At 41.9% G+C, this 22,901-nt stretch overlaps 4 protein-coding genes across 16 annotated transcripts in view; 1 reads left to right on the top strand and 3 right to left on the bottom strand.

The window, feature by feature from the left end:
* Nucleotides 1-4,983, bottom strand: part of kiaa1217 (KIAA1217 ortholog) — a 116,509-nt gene extending 111,526 nt beyond the window's left edge. For all 4 annotated transcript variants that reach the window (XM_078938636.1, XM_078938615.1, XM_078938612.1 and 1 more), the window contains exon 1: nt 4,594-4,983. In XM_078938636.1, coding sequence (XP_078794762.1) covers nt 4,594-4,663 — 70 coding nt within the window. In that variant the 5' untranslated portion in view covers nt 4,664-4,983. The remainder of the gene's footprint in view (nt 1-4,593) is intronic.
* Nucleotides 4,984-5,560: 577 nt separating this feature from the next.
* otud1 (OTU deubiquitinase 1) lies at nt 5,561-8,633 on the bottom strand. The gene has a single exon (XM_004081106.5). The coding sequence runs from the start codon at nt 7,992-7,994 to the stop codon at nt 6,720-6,722; it is 1,275 nt and encodes a 424-aa protein (XP_004081154.1). The 5' UTR covers nt 7,995-8,633; the 3' UTR covers nt 5,561-6,719.
* Nucleotides 8,634-9,707: 1,074 nt separating this feature from the next.
* Nucleotides 9,708-14,314, top strand: tgif1 (TGFB-induced factor homeobox 1). Of its 4 annotated transcripts, none has more exons than XM_078938658.1 (3): nt 9,708-9,773; nt 11,902-12,131; nt 12,730-14,314. In XM_078938658.1, exons 2-3 carry the CDS (start codon nt 11,907-11,909, stop codon nt 13,390-13,392), a joined length of 888 nt encoding a protein of 295 aa, XP_078794784.1. In that variant the 5' UTR covers nt 9,708-9,773; nt 11,902-11,906; the 3' UTR covers nt 13,393-14,314. The 4 variants fall into 4 exon arrangements, with proteins under 4 accessions (XP_078794784.1, XP_020568328.1, XP_011487284.1 ...); XM_020712669.3 differs by lacking the exon at nt 9,708-9,773 and adding an exon at nt 9,828-9,876; XM_011488982.4 differs by lacking the exon at nt 9,708-9,773 and adding an exon at nt 10,061-10,591.
* Nucleotides 14,315-16,595: 2,281 nt separating this feature from the next.
* dlgap1b (discs, large (Drosophila) homolog-associated protein 1b) overlaps nt 16,596-22,901 on the bottom strand; it is a 100,299-nt gene continuing 93,993 nt past the window's right edge. For 5 of the 7 annotated variants that reach the window (XM_023949939.2, XM_078938654.1, XM_078938653.1 and 2 more), the window contains 4 exons: nt 22,353-22,768; nt 21,288-21,379; nt 19,950-20,102; nt 16,596-19,468 (listed from right to left, as the gene is read on the bottom strand). In XM_023949939.2, coding sequence (XP_023805707.1) covers nt 19,253-19,468; nt 19,950-20,102; nt 21,288-21,379; nt 22,353-22,768 — 877 coding nt within the window. In that variant the 3' untranslated portion in view covers nt 16,596-19,252. Of the gene's footprint in view, nt 19,752-19,949; nt 20,103-21,287; nt 21,380-22,352; nt 22,769-22,901 lie in introns of all 7 variants that reach the window. The other 2 variants (XM_023949941.2, XM_023949940.2) reach the window with 2 other exon arrangements.

The raw sequence follows: 22,901 nt of genomic DNA on the forward strand, positions 1-22,901 counted from the left end.
CTTCTTTGTGTTTCAAAGTAACCTTATTTTTTTCCCTTTTCAGGGTCTTTACATTAAGAGCTACTAAACTGCATTTCTCAAGAATGACCTTTACGCTGACAATACTTCCTCGTGTTCAACTATAAACCAAAATGTCACGGGTCAGAAGCATTATGCAATGATCCCTTCTTTGTTTTTGCCCTCAGCTGATAGGTCAATTTAAAAAAAGTGAAAGCAGAGCACTTTCACTTTCCAAAAACGGCAACACTGGAGGTGGGTAAAGTGAAATAACATGACAGAAGAGCCGTGAAAAGGTCAGTAGGAATTGGGAAAATTAGGGAAAGTGGGAGATCAGATAGAAATACATCATGAATAATTATTCCACTGAATATTAGGCTCATCTAAAGCTCCAATCAAGTTTAGGGCTTTTATTTTTTCCAAAATCTTAATTTTTTTCCTTTTTTTTTTTTCAAAATGGATACGTTAGTTGGTAACAAAAATGTAAAAGTTTCTCCCTTATGTAAAGAGGGAAAAATAAAATACCTAATGGCACATTACTCTTAAGGATATCAAAATTAATATTTTGCTCTATTCTCTCAGAGACTTAGTTTTAATCCACTGTAAGAACAGCTGTTTAGAATAAAGAGCAAAGCTATTTCCTAAGGGATTCGCTCAATCAGCCAAGCAGACATTAGCATCCTTCACTCGAGTCAGGAGCAACTGACAAAAAAAAAGATGATGTTAATGACAGAGACTGAACTATCTATGGGAGATATGGATAATCCTTACCTTCGTGACAATCTGACATGTTTTCACAGAGAGTCATAAGCAGCAGGGGAAGGATCCCCCCAGAGTGACGCTGGCGCAGCCACCAAATGCATTCCTCGGCTGGTGAAAAAGCTCTATCTGCATTTGTGATTACAGCACAGCAGCTGGCAAGCTTGTCCCATTTGCACAGAGACTGAGGATATAATAACATGCAACTATGTTTATCAATTGCACATTGATTAAAAAATCCTTATTTTTTCATATCTTGCATGGAAGTAATTAAATTATTGAAAAGCAAAGTTGAGGAAAACATTTTCTTTTTTCTGGAACTTGTCAGCAGGTTAACTGATTAGCATCTCAAAAGGCTCCTGTGACTTCTTTCCCGTATGGAGACAACAACCCTGCAAATAAGGCTGCTTATCTCTGTCTGCAAGCTGTTGACATAATCTGTAAATATCATTGGTAATTTGAGATGATGGACACCATGGCTCAGACTGCAGCTGGCCAAGACACAATGAAAGACAAAACTTTGGTGAAATTAGGAAGAAAATCCTCCGTGATCACTATTCGACAAAGGAGAAATGATAATCCTGATCAAATAAATCATGACAACATAATCATTTTCATAAGCCATAATGCCAAAATAAAGGCAATCAGCCAACCAAGAACTTTGAGTAGTTAAGAACATTTGCAATGACTCCTTCAAAATCTATGTAGAGAATCATCAAAACCACATTAGTTTGGAAAATGTGAGTGTAGTTCTTTTTGTAATGATGGGGAACGGTAAAGTAAGTCAGAACAATAAGTGTGAAATTGGTGAGGTAGACAAACAAAAAGTACAACCACGTACGTTTGTGATTGGCATCAAACACAAAAATCTCTGGTGGACATAAAACTGGTGGTATTTTTTTCCACCACATGGTATCACTTAACTGACTTGTTTGTAAAGGGTGAAACCAGGGCTGTTTGGTCTGGATCAGTTCTTTTTCCTGGATAATCTGCTGTGTTTGAGTAGGTGTGAATGCTCATTTAAACGCTGGTGTGGGTCAAACAAGGTCGACCTACACTAAAATAGGCTGGATTTGCCTACAGGTGAATCCTGCTGTGGTTTGCTACATTTTAGATGAACTTTTCAGCAAACTAGAGAGGAAATGAAGAGAAAAAGTGACAAACATTAAGAGGAAGAAAAAAAATCCCACAAAGCCCACAACATAAAAACAAGGAAGTCCAAATGAATATAAATGTTTGAAAAAGTCTCAAGGGTGTTTCGATATATTTGATCAATGGATTGTGGATTATCATTGTCAGTACTGCTCAATCAACAAGAAGTATTTTCTTATTGGATGTGCTTTTTTCTTACTGCTGAAGGTTTCTTTTAAAAGATACCATTCCCAAGCAGACAATTGTGACTGATTGAGATTTTACAAGTTGGTATCCTCACTGTCAAAAGTCCTATGTGAAAGCGAACAGGGTTTTTCTGAAGGCACCTAGAAGAAGAAGAACTAGAGTTCCTTTTCTCAGATGGTCCACTTTGTGTAACAAGCACGAAGCCTCACAAACAAGTGAACCTTCATCTGCTTAAAGTTCCACTCCCATCATCTTTTGGGCTATTCTAAAAGCATTCCCATTAGTCTTGAATCTTAAACTGAAGTGTGGAGATTCTGTCTTTTAACTATGATTATGTCATTTTTAACCCCAATCAAAAAGTCAGTGTCCTCTAGTACATCATTTTTGCAGTAGTTTTTTAGAAATTCACCTCTCAGTTACAGGCAGAACTGTTGGGGCAGAGTTAGCTCATCCTCATTTACCATCATCCATCTGTTTACACATTTTCCCGCTAGCTTACAGTCTCTCACACCCACAACCTAACAGTACCAGTGCAAAAAAGCAAAATTGCAACATTGGAGCTATCCAAAGGTACAGTTTAGATCCAGCTTCCATGTCAGACAAGGAAAACCAAGACGTGGATGGATCTAGTCGTCTACAAGCAAACCCAGCATATCTTTTAAATGACAACTACAAGCTTTTTCAAACAGCATATTTTCATCTGCTGCAGATTCACAAAAATTTGAATAAATAAAAACCTAGAAATGCAATTTTAAGCGTAATTTGTCTGTGCTAAATCTGAAAAAAAAAATGCCAAAAGAACATGTTTAAAATTAAAAAAAACACAATTTTCCTTTAGTGGATCTTTAAAATCAAGATAATTGAGTCATTTTCAGGTGGACACCAATGTGTAAAACTGAACCAAAAGAAAGTAAAAAGAAGTAGCACCACCGAAATATGAAACAGTTATATAAATTAAATACATAAAATAACACCAAAAAAATTTGGAAAATTTCTTGTTAGGAAATGTGGTCTAGTATAGAAGCTAATTAACATGTATGTCACAGGACAAACAAATGTAGCTAGTTTTTGCTTTACAATTTTTAAATTATTCCCGTCAGGGTTTGGCGCCAGGTAAGGTTGTTTTTTAAACCTTTTGGTTCGCTTAAAACGATAAAATACAAAAAACAATCCTAGCCCGTTCAAACAAGGTTGGACAGATTATGTTGGCCTTCAATTGCAATCTTGGGTAAATCTTAAACGTACATTTTTAATCAATGTACAGATTTAATCAAAGATTTGGCAAGCTTACTCATTGCAGACTTGCCTTAGTGTGGCACAAAGATCACTATCAGCCACAGCGTAAATGAAGGAAGTGTGGTTAGACCCCAGCCCTACTTTCATGCCAGAGGTGCTTTTTTATCTGCAATTTCACAACAAGTGAAAAAAATGTGTTTTTTGGCAACATCTTCCAAGTCTACAATGCAATAGTATGTTGCTCAGGTTTGTGCATCACAAAGATCGAGAGGGAAAAGACTGAAACTTGACCCCTGTCGCTTGCTTCTATGCAGCAGGAAAAACAGATTAGCTGAGTCAGAATGTGTGGCTCGCTGCTGCTGAAGCTGCTGTTGTGCCCTTCTACACATCATCCCCACACTCCCTGCATACAATCTGAGCTCCAACTGCCATCAGCACTTCTGCCCCTGCAGTCTGCACACATGTTACTGTCCAAACTGCACACACAAAAAAAAAAACCTGCAACCGAACAGAAAGGCTTCAGCCACGAACTTCATGAAGCCGGAGGGAGGTAAAGATGGGCTTCCAAAGGGCTTTGCAGCAAATTAGCAATTATCCACCATGCCCTCATTTACATGCTCTGCCAATCGAACCTGTCATCATGGAGATAAGTTTGGATTTTTCTTGAGCTGTAATGAAGACACAGCAGCCCAGTCGGATACGATCACACCTCCAGGGCCAACACAACCACATGCTTTATCTTTGTATTTTATTGATCCAAAAACACAGAAGCAGGAAATGGAAAAAGTCCCTTTAAGGTGAGCTCAAAGGAAGCTGCTTCTCTCACTTAAGGAGCCAAAAGAAAAGAAAGTTAGCAGCAGTGTGAAAAGGGCAACTGCCACTTCAGATAATAACAGTGGGGCAAATGGCATCACAGCACTGATCTCCAAGTGGAGGAGATCAGAGGTGAGACTCAGCACAGTCACGCATAGAAAGAAAAATACTCTGCTAAGAGGAGCCATGTAATGGGGAAAAATATTCTGTATTATTTCTAACATTTTAGACAGAAAATAAGATAAAAATTCAACTCTAGTTTTAAAATTACGCATCAATTGCGTTTTTTTCAAATTAAGGCTAAAGTAGAGTTTAAAAATGACTTGTAGTCTAAATAAAGCTCTTAAAAGTTTCCCTTCCCTGGCCTGAGAAGGGAGAATTTTCCCTTATTCATCCGCGTAGAGTTCATCATCTGAACCAAATTAAGCAGCCAAAGAAATGATCTCTTACTGTGAAATTTTGGACTCCCTTTGTGCTCAGTCGGAGGAAGGTCCGCAAACTGCACCCGGTGCCCCGACATGTCCGCTCTTCCCCCCGCAGGTCAAAGCCTCTTCAAGTATGCGAGAACTTTTTGAGGATGCGTTCAGGTGCCGCTGCGTTTTGCGCGTGGGATCCCCGCTCAGATGCGTAACGGCGCGCACCCGTGGATTTATATTTTTATAAAGAAAGGCTGTCCGCGCGCGCCGATGCGCGTGCCAGCTGTGCGCTCGGTGACGGTCCGCTGTACCTGCACGCCTTCTTCTCCCTGCTCTGAACGGGTCTGAATCGAGCTGGGGAAGAGGGGGCGTCCACTATTCCTTTCCCGCATCAACAAACATGAAAACTTTTCTGCCCCGCATTAGTGCCCGCAGAGTGACGTCATCGCTGTTCAGAGATGAAGAGAAAACGTATCTTTTATGATTGTATTTATTTATTTATACCGTTCTATTGGCACTTGGTTCACTTGCACGTGCCTTTTGGCGCACTTTTATTGTTTTATTACATATTGTTTTACCTGTAAAATGTTCTCAAACTCTTTAATTATTTTTGGTTTAACATGTTGGTTGCATTTAGTTAGTTCTCTGTTTTTTTTTCTTAAACTAAATTGTATTTGTATTGAGGTTCTTTTTATTTTTAGACTGGTAATCTTTTGTGCGCGTGTTGTCCTTTATTTAGTTCTTTGAGCTGCACATTTGATTAGTTTCAGTATTTTTGCAAGAGGAAAAAGTGTTTATCATCTATTTGGCTTCTTTCAACGCCAAGTAACGATGTCTAGCATTTTTCTAATCCCTATAGTTTGAAGTCCTTTAATTTCCGTCCTAATTTGTATCAAATAAAAAACATCTGTGTGGTGAGATGTGAGGAGCCTACACTGCCATCTAGTGGATGGAATGGGAACACGGTGAGGTTGTCATCTGCCACAGGGAAACAAAACACATTTTGAATGAATGGTACATTACTTTAATGCAACAAAGAATCTAGGAAAACATGGATAAACAGGGTGACAGTGTAACTGAATACTCTGCAGAAAATTTTGTCTTTAAAACTTTTTTTCCCATTTTAAAGACCTACTCTGATTAAAACAGTTTTTTTAACATGTTCTTTTGCCCTTTTTTGATGATGGGAGCACATTTGTAAAGAAAAACTTAGTTAAAATGGGTATTTCTGAGTATTTCTTTATTCTTTAGAATAAATTTTATTCTTTATTGTTGTAAATCAGGAACACACAAAGAATTCTGTTATAAAGAGAGCGTGTTTGTGATGTAGAAAATATGTTGTCCAATCTGATGGATTCACTTGCAGATTAGGAGATCCACGTATGTCTTCATTTTCTTCATCTGAGCAGGCATATGGCTCAAACTGTAAGGCCGGATAGCTCCAGTATTGCTCGCCATTTTTGTTGCATCGGTAAATAATAGGTTGGGACTGTAAGCTATTGTGAGAGCGTGTAAACAAAGGGATGATGGGAAATGCTGCCACACAACTCAGAGGCAGATTTCTATTGAACTCCTGCCGCTCTGAAGAAACTATGTTACACAAGTTGAGAAAAGACACCAGCTAATCAAGCTAGAACATAACTTTTAACCTTTCAAAGCATCAGAGTGCAGCGTGCATCTCTTATCTCTTCCCACCATGCTGCACTTTAAAGGGAGGGTTTGTATAAGATTAGTGTTGTGCGACTAAAAAGACATGATCATCGATGCTGAATGACAGTTTTATGGAAACAATCAAATAAAACTGTTAAAACAATCTTATAAAATAAAAACATGTTTTTTTCCCCAACAAACTTCATTTAAAATAAAAAGAAAACAATCCAAACATTTGGAATAAATGACAAGAAAGCAGCACAAAATACAACTCTCCCAAACGAGTCTGACAGGACTTTTGTGCAAAAGAGAGCAGCTATAATACAGCTATGTGCCACTTGGAAAAAGACAAACACAAAGAAATGGAAAAATAGTTGACAAGTGCTAATAAAGATGGTCTGCGATGTGCACTGCACTTTTTTTCTGACAAACTTAGAAAACTTACAAAAGAATAATAATTTAAAGCAACCAAGCAGAGTCCACAGCATCCATCAGGAACAGACTGTGGCCTCACACGCAGCCATTCTGCTCTATGTACATCTTCGATAGTGAGGCCGCCATGGACTTTGCCAGCTCCTCGTCTCGTTTCCGCTGCATCTGTGAGCGCCGGCACCAGTCTTCGTACTCTGGGTTGGGAAGACATCGGCCCAGGACCACATCGTAGTGGCCGTTGCTGAGCCAGCTTAACCAGATGGCTGGTTTGGAGGCGTCCTCCTCGCCGAGGTAGTGCACCATGGTGGAGACGGTGGGACTCTCTGAGCTGCCGCCCGTCGTGAGGTGGATGTTGACGTTCAGCATCTGGCTCATGGCGAGGAGCTCCGGGTAGCCGGCCCAGGCTCCGTCCTGCGCCGCATTGATCAGGAACTCTCCCACGTCGCCTTCGATGATGGGGTTGAACTCGTCCAGGTGGTCGGCGATGTGGTGCACCGTCTGCTCCCGCAGCTCGCCGTGCCTGGTCTGGTCCCCGTACGTGGCTTTGCACACAGCTCTGTACAGGCAGTTGCCATCTGGAATGATGTGGTACCTGTATTGGTTCCTCTCCTGGAGGTACTTGTTCTGCTTCTCCACCTCAGCCAGGTACCGGCTGACTTTGTGGTCTCTCTGCTGGGACCCCTGCGGAGGCGACTCCTGCAGGACACTGAGCTTCAGAGTCTGGTTCTGCCCTGATGGTGGTGTACTTTCCATACTGTTCATGTCAAATAGATCCTCTGTTCTGAAGTTCTTCGTCATGGCAACCATTGAGGGGGCCAGTTCCTCTTCATGGAATGACGCCCATCCGTTGCTCCTATAAGGTCCAGAATCCTCCTCCTTACATTCCACTGTGGATTGAGTGGTTTTCTTCCTCTTAAAAGCAGATCCTCCTGGCAGTTCTGTGCAGCCTGCCTCCTCAGTCTGATGGTTTGTCCAGTCCACCATGGTCTCCTGGTCGGGGTCACTGCAGGGCTTGTGGGGGCGGCCTGAGGGGGGTTTGGGCTGTCGGATGATGTGAATGGGAACCGGCCTTTGCACTCCGTCGGGTCGGCGGATTAATATCTCGGCGGTGGAGGTGAAGTAAAGCGGCCTCCTGGTAGAAGCAGCCTCGTAGCACGAAAAGGCGGGCATGTTTCCAGAAGTCTCCGCGGGCGGAGCGGCGTGAGTTGACGAAGTTGTGTCAAGTTGGGCAAAGTCGACCTCGGAGGAAGTTCGCGGCGTCCCGTTCAGGCGCTCGGGGGCTGCAGACAGAGTTATTGTAACTTTCCGCGACGACTTCGGGTAGTGTGTGAGCGCGCTGTTGTACAGCTGCATTTTCCAACGGTCCTTTATACTGAACACCGCCGCCGGGGCAGTTACGAAAAGATGACAACGAGCGCTAAAAATACCCCCGGAGTCATCAACAGCGGGAAACTCGCGGGGAACGTTTCCATGGCCCCGAGTCCTGTTATCGGGGACACGCAACGACGACGACAAGGTCCACTTTAGCTGTGTGGCGTCATCTGCTGTTGGGGTGCCTCCCTAATTTTAGGCTTCACTGTTTGTAACCAAACCCCTTCAGTGTAAAAGCCCGTCAAATCCCGGAGGACAAAATACCAGTTCCGTTTGGGAAACTTCAAAATAAAACCCCTCATCGTCGTTTAATGTTTTTTGGATGTTTTAATTTTATTTGTCTCAGATTATAATCACAAATTATTAATTTGCATTTACTTTTATTATTATTTTTGTAATATATTATGTAGATTGTTTTTATAGCTGTTATTAATTTCATGCTATTTTTGTGAATGATTTTAAACAAATCTTAAGTTAAAGAAATTATAAAAATGTTACAAGAGTTTTCGGGAATAAAAAAAAAATCATTTCTTAACCATCCTATATTGTCCAGACTAACTCGTGTTGTTGAAAATGTTATTAACTGTGTAAGTGGAGAAAAATAAATAACTAAAGACTTGAAAAAAGTTAAGTTCGTATATTTTTTAACCTTCAGATTCTAACATTCCAACTTAACTACTAACCTAGTACTTATAACGTTTTCAATTAAACCCAAAGTTATGGTATATTTGGCTACCTAACACTTAACATCAAAAATCATTTTCATGATTAAAAATCTATAGCTAAAATTCACAATAATGGTGTTTTATAGGTTTGCAAAGTTTTATATGACAAAATAAAAATCTATTTTTAACATTTTAAATAAAACATTAATAAGGGAAAATTGTAATCCCGCAGAACCTCAAGTTAATTTGAAAATGGGTTACAGAAAAAAAGAAAACTATTTTTAAATTAAAAAGCCTTGTTTGTATCTGTCTTTTTGTATCTATCTTTTTTGAGACAAGTTTTACATTTTTTTTGTCATTTGTTTTTATTTTAATTCATGAATTTTTATTATTGATGCCTTATGAATGGAAAAACACAACCTTTTGATACATTAAAAGAAGCAAAATAAAAGTATTTTTTCTTATATCAATAAAAATGTCAATTTTTATCCAAACAAACCTTAAAATACCATGTAAAAGCATAATTTGTTTGTGAGCTGAAAGTATTTGGTGCATGTGAATATGTCCATTGGACATTATTGGCAGACATGTCAATGCTTAGATATGCTCCTGAAGCTTTTTTTAAACACTTACACTGTCAGAGCTTGTGGATTGTGGAACTCAATCTGCGTGCTTGGAATAGACATCCGACTGGCGTCAGTTAAACCCACAGCTGAAAAGTAATCCAATCTTTTCAGGAAGAACATTCTGGAAACATTGGTTACACAACATGGAGAAATTAATTAAATTATTCAACAATATCTGTTGTCATTGAGGGAAAAAAAAGAGAACAAAAATATTAAAATACTGAGCTTATGGTGCCCATTATTTTACCATTAACCCAAAAAAAATATTTTTACATTTTCATTATCATTGTTCCAACAATTACACGTTCGCGTTTTGACCACCAGAGGGAGTCCGACGACATAATGTTTTAATGAAATGTTTTACCATAAACAACCGCTAAGTGGCGACATTTCTCTGTAGTTGTGGAACCGAAAGCTTGTTTGGAACAAACGCCTGCAGAGAGGCACGACGCTCCAGCAGCTGTCGCAAGGTTGTGCACTGCATACAAATGAAGGCATTGATGTTTTCCTTCGCCGTTCTGTTGTTTTTTACGGTGGCCATGACTTGTGCGCTAATATTCCAGCTGCTTTGGGGTGAGATCAGTGTGCAAAACAGCGCTTCACATCCAGCCGGAGTGAGAAAACACATTCTTTGGGTTAAAAAACGGGGTTAAAATTCGGTTTTACTGCAAGATAACACGAAATGTGTGTTGAAATTTGATCAAATCTGATATTCATGTGATTAAATTAGAAAATGTCTCAAAAATCTATCCTAAATGTGATTTTCTCTGGTAGAACCACGAGGTCCGCAGTGCTCCGTGCACATGCGTCTTGTTGTTGTTTTCCCTCCGATTTCCGCCTGAAAACAATAACCCACGCGCCCATGTGTGTTTCGTAACTTCAACCACGCATAGTCGATGTGTGATGGAGAAAGTCCGCCGCAGTAAAAGCTTTACGAATCCGCATTTATGTCAGTAGAACAAGCTGATGTCAGATTTTCTGCCCTGCGCCGCGCGGTGGGAGGATCTCTGAGCGTTGAGTCACGCAGCTGTCAAAGATAGCTGTCACCCAGTTTCAGGATCAAACACAGTCAATGAGGAAAAGGGCTTTGAGCCGAGGGGACGCGCAGATCTCAGGTAACCCCCTCACCGAGTCTCCGGGACAAAAAGGAGGACGTAGAGCCTCAAACCGAAGGAAGAGAGACGCATTTTGATGAATAAGGGATTTTCGGATACACGCTGAAGAAGAAAAACACACATCTGAATTTTCCTCTGCGCGCATTTTCGGACGGAGATGAAGACGAAAAGGGGTAGGTGGGATGTTTTGGACTGAAACAAAGTCAAATAGTCGGCAGGGAGACGGTTTAAAAGAGCCGTTTCCTTCGTAAGGAAAGCACGCAGTCTATTGTTTCCTTCCAGACGTGACAGGGGGCTTTTCTGCCATGTGCTGGCGCTGTGTCAGGACCTGCTAAACACTCATTTCATCTCCCCAAAACCTCTTTTATTCGAGTTTTGTCCTCCTTATATTCGACTGTGTCGACGTGCGCCGTTTCCTCTCCTCAGCCAACGCGTATTTAACCCAACTTAAAGTTTATTTGAAGTCCCTAACAAGACTCTATTGAACCAATTAAAGTTGGTTACATTACAACCCACGCAAATCGATCAACTTGTGTGTTTTTAAACGTCTGCCACGTGCGGAAAGACGTCCAGGCACCTTTGAGTCGGACCGAAATCCAAAAGTGGGCCACTGTTCCTCCTGACCTCATTGTGGGAAGTTGCTGTTGTTCGTGGACCTCGTGGTCCAGCGCACACAATGGAAAGCCTCTTACAAGTTGCTTTAAACTTCCCAACGCAGCCTCTGCGCGCGCTTTTCGCACTTTTTCTGCTCGTCGCGCGAAGCTCTGTCGCTTCTGGAGGACTTTGGTGCTCGATGGGCGCAGTTTGAGAGTGGAGTTAACATACAAAGAAGCTCGCAGCTCTGGCTTCTTTTGTTTAGTCTGGAGACGCTGATTTGCAACAGGTCTCCCCTCCCCCTTCTGCTCGCTCCAGCCTGCGTAATTACCTCATCCTGTTAGGAACTTTCTTAGTCTATTCCCACAAGTCTGTCTGTCCAAGTTCAGGCTGCAAAAAAAGTGCTTGTTTTACGCGCAGAAATCTGTTGTTCCACACAAACAAACGTGTCCAGAATCATCTATGTTATACTCTCTGGGTTTATATGTATAAATACAACCAAGAGGATTTAAATTAGAATTTGAAAATAGATTTTAGGTGGAAGAATTAAAGAAAAATGTCAAACTGAAATGTCTCTGTTCTCCAAAAACCAAGGTGATCTGCTCCCAGCCTGCCAGGTTTTATAACTGACACAGCATCAGACCAGCCTTTGTCACATCCCCCCTCCTCCTCTGCCTCCCTCCCTCCCTCCACCTCCCTCCTTATTTCCTCCTCCTCACACCCTCCCTCACTCCTTATATGAATCACATGGCTGAACTTGACAGCTTGCCTCTGACACATCAGCTGCCTCCCAGACAGCCCTGTGTTTGGCTGCGGCAAAAAAAAAAAAAAAAGGCGGCTGAATTGACAACAGGCTTTAATGGATCCTCTTTGTCCTGTTCTCCTGCAGGTCTGATGATGCTGTCCGGGAGTGAAACGGATGAGGAGGAAAGCGTGGATGCCCCTCTGGACCTGTCGTCCAGCGGCGGGAGCAGTGGGAAAAGGAAACGACGCGGGAACCTGCCTAAGGAGTCTGTTCAAATCCTGAGGGATTGGCTGTACGAGCACCGCTACAACGCGTACCCGTCTGAACAGGAGAAGGCTCTCCTTTCCAAGCAGACTCAGCTCTCCACGTTGCAGGTACAGACACAGAAGCAGCAGGGAGGATAGGGCTACTTTACCACCACCCCGCTGCCAGGAAGAGCGTGGACTTCAAAGATCCCAGTGAAAGAGTGCAGACAAGTGTTAGCATGAGGAAAGAATTTCCTGTCTGAATGACAAACAAAGCATGACACATCAACAGCGAATTGAAGGTCATCCAAACCAGCTTGACATTGCAGCGGGGAAGTGTATGAGGCAACGTGAGTGAACTCACTGGCTCAGTGCAGCGGGTTTGGCAGAGACGCGGGACAGGAATTTCCCTCCCTCCAGCCTCTTTTCATCCCAGCTGTCTGGGAACAATAGAGAGTCATTTACGTAGAGCTGCAAGCCCCTCTGAACCAGTTACTACTAGCCTGGAGGAGCGGGGAAAGAGCAGGGAGATGACCATGATTGGTGTGAGAGATTAGCTCTTTAAAAGCTTTTTGGGAGAAGTGGATTTAAAATGGTTGTGATGGTTGAACCGACAGAAATCCTGTCAAGTTTTAGTAATGGGTGGGATTTCCCCCAGTTTTTACTGCAGATCAGATCATAAATGATCTGCGGTTTTCTCACAATCATTTCCCGCTTTCTTCTCCAGGTGTGCAACTGGTTCATCAACGCACGGCGGCGACTTCTCCCAGAGATGCTGAGGAAAGACGGCAAAGACCCCAACCAGTTCACCATCTCCAGGAAAGGCAGCAAGGCTGGTGACAGCTTCTCCGACAGCTCCCAGTCCCCCAAACACAGCAGCCCCGCTGCAGGGACAGAGGAGATGTGCGACAAGCGAGCCCTCCACCCTTCCAGCTTTGAGTCGGCCGTGCCCAGCGTCCTGAGGAAGGCGGTGTCCCCTCCTGTACCCTCTCCAACCTCCCCGTCCCCCTCCCCGGGCCTCGTGCCCACCCGGCCTTCTGTCATCTGTCACACCACTGTCACCGCGGCGGTGCAGGCCGGCGCAGCGGCGCCCCACCCGACAGCGTCAGGGATGAACTGTGACAGAGCAGCAGAGCTGCTGCAGTCCTTGCAGGCTCAGGCGCTGTTCCGGTGCCGCGACGACGGACCAGGCAGCCACCAGCAACCACCCACTACTACCATTCTCACCAGCATGGAGGGCAACCTGAGCCCCCGCAGCGGGCTCTTCAACACCCCACCTCCCACTCCTCCAGACCTCACACAAGACTTCAGCGGCTTCCAGCTGCTGGTGGATGTGGCCCTGAAACGGGCTGCAGAGATGGAGCTGCAAGCCAAACAGCTGGTCTCCTAAAGGAGACCCCGAGAGGGAAACAGACTTTACATCTCCACTCTAGAACACTGCAGTTCAGTGACTTTTGTGCACGCAACAGAGAACAAATCCACATGAACGCCTGATCATTTCTATTTTTGGTATACCAATCAATATGATGATGTTTTTTAATTAAAAGAAAAAGGAGAAAAACAGTATCAAGGTGCCTTGGCTATAAGTTGTTTAGTCATTTCATATACATGCGTATGTATCTACATGTGTATTTTATTTGCACACAGGGACCAAAAACGTTAAGAAATGCTGCCTGTCTTTATGTCTTTCCATTATTTTGAATCCGATTGTGCAGGAGGAGTCCTTCCAGCCCGGTCTCACAAAGACGGGGCGGAAGCCGCTCGCGCCTGCAGCTCAACATTTCACCGATCCCTTCACGAATCGTCTGCCTCACTTGTTTGCACGTCGGAGGCGGAGAGCGGTCATCTCAGCATCTCAAACGTACTTTGCTCTTGGCATCGAAAAGAACTTATTCACTACTGTAAATGTTTCATGTTGTTAGTTTTTTTTTTTTTTACTTCTAGCAATTTTAAAAGAAGAAATAAACTTTGTTTTTTTTTTGTCAACTCTTCTTTTCCTGTTAAGTTTTTTTTTTACATCTAATGTAGCAGGTTCATAGACTGAGCCTTTACCCTGTCGCTCAGTGAAAACGATGGCCAGTGGACTGGAAAATAAAACACTAAGTTCCTTCTTTTTTGCTGTTTCATGACCTGAAAAGGAGTTTTTTTTCCTCCTTAAATCACCAAAAACGAGCATTTTCATGTATATTAGGACCATGTGTATAGTCAATGTGACATGATGCCCAATGATGTGATTTCTTTTCATACTGTGCAATGTTTGTGGCAAAGATGGGTCACATGGGATTCTAATAAAGTTTTGTTTTTTTCTATAACTGATCATTTAGATTCTTCAATACACATTTACACACAGTTATCATGCCAGGATGACAAGACGTCTAGTTAGTTTTGGTGTGTAAAAGGTGGGAATGCAGCAGGACAGAGAAAGAGTGCGTGTTTTCACAGACATTCCTGGGTGTGAAGAGGTTTCCCTTTAAATTAGCATAATCCTGCATAAATTAGCCCAACTGAATGACATGTAACTGTAGGGATGAAGGCAGATCAGACAGCTGTTCCTTTTTGGTTTTGCTTTTTTTGGATTCTCCTTTTGGTTCCCCCACATTTTTTTAAAAACTATTATCAGCCATTGATAATCTTCATTGTGCATCAATGGATATGGATAATTCTGTGCTATAAATTGAGAGCTTCTTTCAGGTAAACGTTTAGGGTTATCTTAAACTAGGGGGCTGCAAAGGGGTGAAGTGGTTCACCTCATAGTAAGACGCCGCTTGTTCGCATCCCAGCTAGGTCTTTTCTGTTTGGAGTTTGCATGTTCTCCTTATGCAAACATCTGGGTTTTCTCCAGCTTCCTGCCACAGTAAAAAACCATGTGTTTTGAGTAGGTTTGAGTAGGTTATTTGGCAACTCTAGAATACTCCTCAACCTTTAAGAACCCAGGAACATATCAGAAATGTGTTTTCTTGTCCACTTGGCCTGTGATTTATAACACATTGTTTTATTTTTCAGGAAAAATGTGACTGGATCTTTATGGGTTAAGTGTGTCTTTTGGTGGCCCTGTGATGGACTGGTACCCCCCCCCCCCCCCCATTAGCTGGTTAGGCTCCAGCATCCCCACAACCCCAAACAGGAATATAGGTTTAAAAGCTGGATTGATGCAGTTTGTGCCTCATAAACCAGTTTCTCATACCTTACACACATCAATATTTTGACTACATTTAAAATATGTTTAATGTAAAAAAAATACGTAAAAAAATAGTACTTCCTGTATCATAATGTCTCAATGCAACATATACACATCCATACATTTTCTTGTAATTATAATTTGATTTTTTTTTTAGAATGGTTAATCTAAATCTTCATTGTTGTTGATATTTTTTGTTTTCCTTCAAGGCTTGAAATCATTTAAATCAGGGTCTGCAGCCTTTCACACTAAAAGAGCCATTTGGACTCATTTCAAATCAAGCAAAAGCCGCAAAGTCCCACCTTACTGTTCACAAAATATTATATTTTTTGTACATTAAGTCATTTATTTATAACATGTAGCATGTACAAATTTACAATAGTTGAATTCAAACAGTTTTATATTTCTATTATATTATATTACTGTTGATAGCAGCATATACAAGATCCTTTCAAAATAAAATACCTCCCATGTCAAATAGATAGTAGATTTGCAATTATTTTTCTTAAACTGTGCCTCTGAACAGCAAATAGACATAAAATAAGAATGAGTTTAAACCTCCATCCATCCATCCATCTTCCTCCGCTTATCTGGGACCGGGTCGCGGGGGCAGCAGTCTAAGCAGAGATGCCCAGACTTCCCTAGTTTAAACCTATTTAACCTATATAATAACCTATATAATAAACCAGTCTGTCAATAGATCAAAACTTTTACCAACTTTCTGCCTTGTTATCTGTCGTGTACACTTTGGAGGAATTGTAAAGCTCTCAATGCCTCTTGATACAGTGCAATGTCAGCATTGGTTTAAGAAAAGGTAATTTTTACTCATGTAAGATGACTTGAGTTTAGAAAAATGAAAAATAAATGACCTAAAAAATGTATTCGAATTGTTTGCATTTTAGCAACAATAGAGGATAAAAGAGGCTCCAGAGTCTCAGGTTGCAGACCCCTGATATAAACTATAGGTTGTACCTGCACACCACCAGAACACGCGTTTTAAAAGCCCCGGCTTTTATCCCTCACAGTTACAGCGCTGTAAGTTCTGTGATGTAACTGAAATGATGAGGGTTTAGAGAAACCTCCAGAAACTGAGCAGGCAGATACAGCCCACCATGGTTGACCGTCAGGAGGGTGAAACCTCCATCATTTCTAACAAACAATCTTTTCGTCTAATCTCAGCCGCTGGAAACGACACGTCTTCCCTCTACACTGCTGTGTTCGCAGCAAATCACCAGAAGCTGCAAGTAGTGCAACATCAAGGCTAAGCCAAGGCCATGCCTGCTGTCTAATTATGGGGACCCACCCCTCTAGGGGCGGGGTACGCCTAAAAAACACACCATGCAGGCCTTGTAATCTATCTAATTATATTCCAAATGAAATCACACATGGAGATGGAAAAAATAAACGCGACAGAATTATGGCAATGACTGTTTAATGCTGATAAGAGGTCATACACGTGCCATAACATCAACAGTGTAATAACATTAACTACAAAATGTATATAATGTGTTATTTAATTGTGTTTTCAGTCTACATATACATAGGGAAACATTCATTTATATACAAATGTTAATTTTATTTTTTTAATTCTCTTGAATCACAAGCTTCAGAACTGGCAGGATTGCCGCAGCGTCCACAATCCAACATTCTGGTTTGAACTCCCTGCTATACCAGGAGTGCTGTGTTGATATGTCAATATCATAAACATAAATAGAGAATCTATATTTCTTTAACAGATAAGTTAATGCAACTACAAGCGTCAACATAAAAATGCTAAAATGGTCTACATAAAATTTTATTAAAAGTGAAGAACCGTTAAACGTACCTTCTGTTTTTTAAAAAAAAATCTCATCAATCAGCTAAAGGAAATACAAAAAACAAAAATTGTACTTTGACATGATCGAGTCCTCAACAAACAAACATCCCGCTAATAAAAAGGTCAGGTTAGAAACCTTTTTCTTACCAACAGAATGGCACAAAACGCTTGTGTGATCAACGCTGAAAACTGAACTATTCTTCTGTTCCGTGATCAAAATAATCAGCGTGAGCAGAAACCAGATTCGGATTGTCTCCACATTCAAGCAGCAGACAAAAAAACTGTGTAACGCTGAAGAAAGTCCAACAGAATTATCCTTTAAATGATGGACAGATGTACCTTAATTTAGAATCATGGATTATCCTGATGGAAGGATTTTATACATTTATATATATATATATGAAAGCATCACATACAGTTGCATGAAGTCAGACACGCGCGCACACACACTTCTTCCCCTGAGACTGCTGTTGTGCTCAACTATCTTATTAGAAATTAAGGCTGATCACTGAAACTGAAAAGACAAAATAAGGTGCCAGTAATGCCGAAGAACCAGAAATAAAACACAGACACAGTATAAGGGCCTTGTTTTCAGTGCATTATCATAACTAGAATAATCACAATGTCCATAAACAGTCATTGATCCCTCTAATTAAGTTAAACGCAAATATAAAAGATTAGAAACAGGATTTTTCGGTACGACCTTCTGTAATTGCTTCATTTGGAGGCAGAGATAGTGCACACACAGTGAGGAGAAATAGTCCCTTTTCGGTTCGGTATTCTCATTACTGTCAATAAATATCTCTTGGCTATAAATAACATAGTAAAATATAGTTCAGCTACTGGTATCGTAGCAAATATTTGAGCGTAGTCTATTACACATAGGAGTTTGACCTTAAAATGTAAGGAATCAACGTGTTAAAAAAGACAAAAATATGTTTCAGCATGCGATCGTGTCTTTATAACTCGTTTTTACAAACCATTTAATCTGATCTTAAAATGACATTAGAAGGATGTTAACAGTTTGTTGTATCTGCTACCTTTGTCGTTAATCACAACCAGATCCCCTTCTGGAGCTGGAATAGAAGGAAGCACATTTGAAATCTCTATTGAGACAAACAAACAAAAAAACACCCTCCTTTTGTGAAACAGATTAGGTCTGATGCTACGTTCACACCGGGCTCGAAAATCGCGCATTCAAGAGGCCGCTTCCAATGACGTAAACGCGCGTTTCGGGCTTCCGCCAAGCGCCAACCGGTTGGGGAAAAAAAGCTGAAAGCTACGTTCATACCGCCCTCGGCAACGTGAGTTTAAGCAACCACTTCCAATGAAAAGTCTATGTAAATGTGTGTAAATTTAATTTAAGGTCTCCGCATTTCCATTTCACGCATTTCCACGTAGCTGCCGAAGCGTCTACGACTGTTTTTAGGATCTACGTACCATAAAACCGGTATTGAATGTGCGTTGCATGGGTGGCATCCCTTTTAATTCATGGAAGTACCAACCGTTAGAAAATTAATCACGGGGGAGACATTATTAATTGCGGTTTGTGCCGGGCCAGAATTCTGTGACACCAAATCTTTCATATATTGGAATAGAGCTGTGAAATGCAAAGCCAGGAGCAAGATTCACGAGATTTGCACCGCTTCGACATACCGCACCAAGTCTCTTCCAACTGTGACTTGAAGGCGCCACACAAGCTCAGTGTGAACGTAGCTTATGGTGTTTTCCAACAATGCTCTTTTTTTTGGGGGGGGGGCTGTAACTTGTTCCAGAGGGACTCTACTTCGCTGAAGGAAATGAATATCTTGAGATGTTTGCTTAGACCATCTTGTAACACATAAATCGTTTTCTTCAACATCCCCATGTACTTGCTTAAAAGAACAAACAAAAGTAACCTGCAAGATAAAAGTTCTTTGGGTGATGCACCGCTGCCAACCCTGATTGATCAGGTCTCTTAAAAGAAAGGGGGATTGTTTGATACTTTTGACACGGAGGAACAAGAGGAAGAGGGACTGCTACATCAAAGCTGGGAGATGGAAAGTGGAGATACATATATAAATAAATAGTTCAATAAATACTTTCAATGTACATTTACTGTTCAAATAGTGTCCATTGTGGGTGTTCCCCATTAAGTAATCTGGAAATTTAGCAACAACAACAACAACAAAAAAAAGTGATGATGTTAGCACCCTAGCATTACCATTCAGTGCTACTGCGTTTATGGGACGGTGCAGAGTAGTAGACGTGAGGGTTTCATAGTCTGGTTTGAGCTTCAGGGATATAGATCTCAATGCTGTCTGCGCTCTCGGTCGTAGAGCTCTGACGCACCGACGCGGCACGTTTGGCAGCTAGCAGCCGTTTGCGAGCCTCCAGGCGCTGGCGCTCTGAGCTCTCCAGTGAGCGGTCCCTAGCCAATGGCGGGTGGTTCTTCAGGGGTTTCTTTGGCAAAGGAGGGGGCATCTTTCTCTCCTGAACAAGATGATAGATAGTCTTATAGAAAAACAACAACAACAGTGAGTCCTAGGAGCGGGTAGCAGCTTAACACAGGGATGAGCGACACACTGCAGCCAGTCTGCGTGAGGGTTAGAGTCGTCGGCTTAATGTGAGAACATGCGATTATGGTTCACAGTGGCAGCCATTTGTGTGGGGTAAGACAGTACGATGATGGCCATTGCGTGAGGTAAATGACCATTGGAGATAGACAGGCCCCAAAGGTGCATGGCAGGTAGAGTAGCTTCTCAAAAGCAGCTCACTGTTGACAACAGAAAAAAAACACACAACACAAGTAGCGGCGTCAGGCAGGCAACATGACAGTATGTAAAACTCATGTCCATGCTACAAAAAAAATGCTTGAACAAGTACACAATCATGACAGCATGCAGGTTAAAGCACATTCCAAATAAAGTCTGAGGTCGGGTAGTTTGATCATTTAAGACTCTCTAATTTGCACCTGAATTTCTGGGGGAGTCAAAGGTTTCCAGTTGTTGGCTTTGAGTTGGTGGAGTTCATCAAACTTCAGGCTAATGTTCTCGATGGACAGCTGGAGCATGTCCCAGAAACCCGCCAGGTCCTGGGAGACGGGTCGCGGGTGTGCGTTTGGGTTCTGATATACACATGAAAACAAGCATACAAACACAGGTTGTTTATATGCTTAATGGGTCATTCGTAGTGGCATGACTGAAAATGTTTACCTTAGCATGATAACGAACTGATCACAGGATGGCATGCTTCTCTAATAAGTGAGCATTTTGGGCTTGTATGAATTAAGATCTCTTAGTTGATTTTTGATCCTTTAACAAATCAAACAGAGGAGTATTTACCTTGTTTGAGCCAAAATCAGAAAATGAATAAATCCTCTGATATCAGATTTATTTAAATAAATATAAATTTAAGTTATATTATATTATAATTTATTATTATTTATTATATTTATTATTTCCAATTATAAAAAAATGTTCTTTTAATTTCAAATGATGAAGATTCCTAATGATCATTATCTTTTTGATCTATTGTAAAAGCATTCTTGGTGGGTTTTTAATTGCAATCTAATTGTATCTATGCTGTTTTTACCCAAAATCAAAAAAAATCTGTGTTGTTTTCTAAGACATAGTTTCTGTAGAGAGGCAATGGTTCATTAAAAATTCATCTCTGAATTGTGGGCGGGACTGATGGGATAGAGTATTCCTGCACTTCCTGTAATCCATTTGTGTAAAGTTTCTAACATTACTAGTACATCAAATATGATTTTTTTTTGTTCAAGGTGATGCTTAATTAAGTGGGGTTTTAGATTTAACAGTACATTGCAAATTAGTGACATAGGACATGAAGGGGTTAAATCACTTAAAATCTAATCTTGTAGAAAAAAAAATCCATTCATCAGCAAATGTGTCAAATAATCATGTTTTTTTTAAAGGGCTTACTACATAACTTGTTTGTTTTTTAACACAAATCAAAAAAGGTCTTAATGACATCTTCGGAATTTAATGCCCAATTCTTAATAAAGGAACAGAAAACAATAAGTGGGCACATTATCAAACTATACAGTCAGATTTAATGATAATGTGTTTATCTGTGGTTTGCAAGTGCTCCTGCTGTCGATCATTTAGAGGATTTTTCATGAGAAAGGTGGCAAAGATGCGACGTTTGTACCGGATGCATAGTAAATGACTGCTCGGCTGGCCTGTCAGCATGATTTGTGCAGAATGATGTCAGTGTTAAGGGGGGGAGGGGGCCGGCTGTTGGATGGGGAGGGGGGGGGGGGGCATGCAGAGGATGAGGTGACACATACCAGATTCTCCTCACACAGCTCCCGGAACTGCTGGAACTTCTGGGACATCAGCAGCTGGGCGCTCCCCACTGCACTGCGGATCTTCCCCAGGACTGCAGAAAGACACAGACGCACATGCATGCGCACACGTGCACAATTCACAATGCAATTACTCGCAGAGCCGCATACTGCAGGCATGTTGCACCACTCTCAGAGGGAGCTGCATTAGTAATGCAACAAGAAAAGAAAAAAGAAAAGGATATGCTAGAATCCTCCTTTATTTGGGGCCGCCAAACATTTTTTGAAGTGAAATATTCTAGAATTCCCTCCAAAAATAGAAGTTCATAAACTTGCAAATGAAAATGCAACATTTACGGCATGTGAAGATCCATAGTAGTAAACAAGTCTCTGTTGTTTGTTATTTGAGATAACGAAGACTACACAGCATAACCCGATTCATGCATCCCTGTAGACAGAGGCTTCAAACGCACACATCCAAAACATGAAGCCGGTGGAACCAGAAACAGGATAGGGGGGGGAAAATTAACCAAGTCTTCATTCCCTCAAAATATGTGCATCTTAGGATGCATGTGTGTGTGTGTTTGTGTCTCTAGCGTGGGATAACCTTGAGATGCCCTCCCTGTTTTCCCTGTTTTGTGCAAGAATCTTTAGCCAGAAACCAAAACATGAGCTGCACAGGTGATGACATTTCTGCAAAACCTGAAATCAGCTGCGCAGTGAGGACTGCTGCCAGAGGCTTGTTTTCTCTGTTTGATCTCGTGAGTGTGTGCGTGTAAAACACAGAAAAGTGCTGCTGCAGCGCTCCTTCAAGATCAAATAGTTGCACCAAAGGAGCACTGAGAGAACGTGTTTGCATGGGAGATAGGTATACACATGAGGCTGAGGCCAATTGATAACTATGCATGGTATGTCTGTGGAGGCCAAAGGGGATGAGACAGGAACAAGCAGCTATTGTGGTTCAGCTCAACAAAAAGCTACACCCTCCCAATTAAGGATGAAGTACCAAGTAACTGACCAAATTTCCCTGTACAGTGATTTTTATAATAATCGAGGGATTGAACTCACTCTCATCGGGTAGTTCGTGCTCAGTCTCGTCTTGCTCCATTTGTCTGCACCAGCCCTCCATTCGCTCCGTCTCGGCCTGCAGCAGCTTCAGGAACCAGCGGCCATCGCGGGGGCACACAGATCGCACAGTGGTGTCCGATGGGTCTGTGTCTGGCTCGGGTAGACTGTCCATCCAGGGGTCCGGAGGGGGCAGGATGGACGGATTGAAGCCCATCTCTCCGAGGTCGTCTATGGCACAAGCGTGGTAGTGGTTCCCGGAGCCCTGGATGCTAACAGTGGGGGTGGCGGCATCTCGGGAGTGCTGGCGTGGCATGGTGGCACAATGACGAGGAGGCAGCACTGGAACATCGGCGGGGTCATCGAGGTCCGCCTGCACAGCTGTGGTTACGCTGTTGGAGCGCGTCATTCGACGGTGGCTGCAAGAGGATGCAAGAGCACAAGATAAGACCTTATTTTGCCCGTGACTAGTGTCCTTCTTTAAACAGAAGACAATGGACGTTCTTTCAAGGCAGAAAACTGTGATCACAGCGATCCCATCACAATCTTGAT

The sequence above is a fragment of the Oryzias latipes genome, chromosome 20 (genome assembly GCF_053564925.1).
Source record: "Oryzias latipes strain Hd-rR chromosome 20, Olatipes_Hd-rR_3.1".
In the NCBI taxonomy this organism is placed as follows: domain Eukaryota; kingdom Metazoa; phylum Chordata; class Actinopteri; order Beloniformes; family Adrianichthyidae; genus Oryzias; species Oryzias latipes.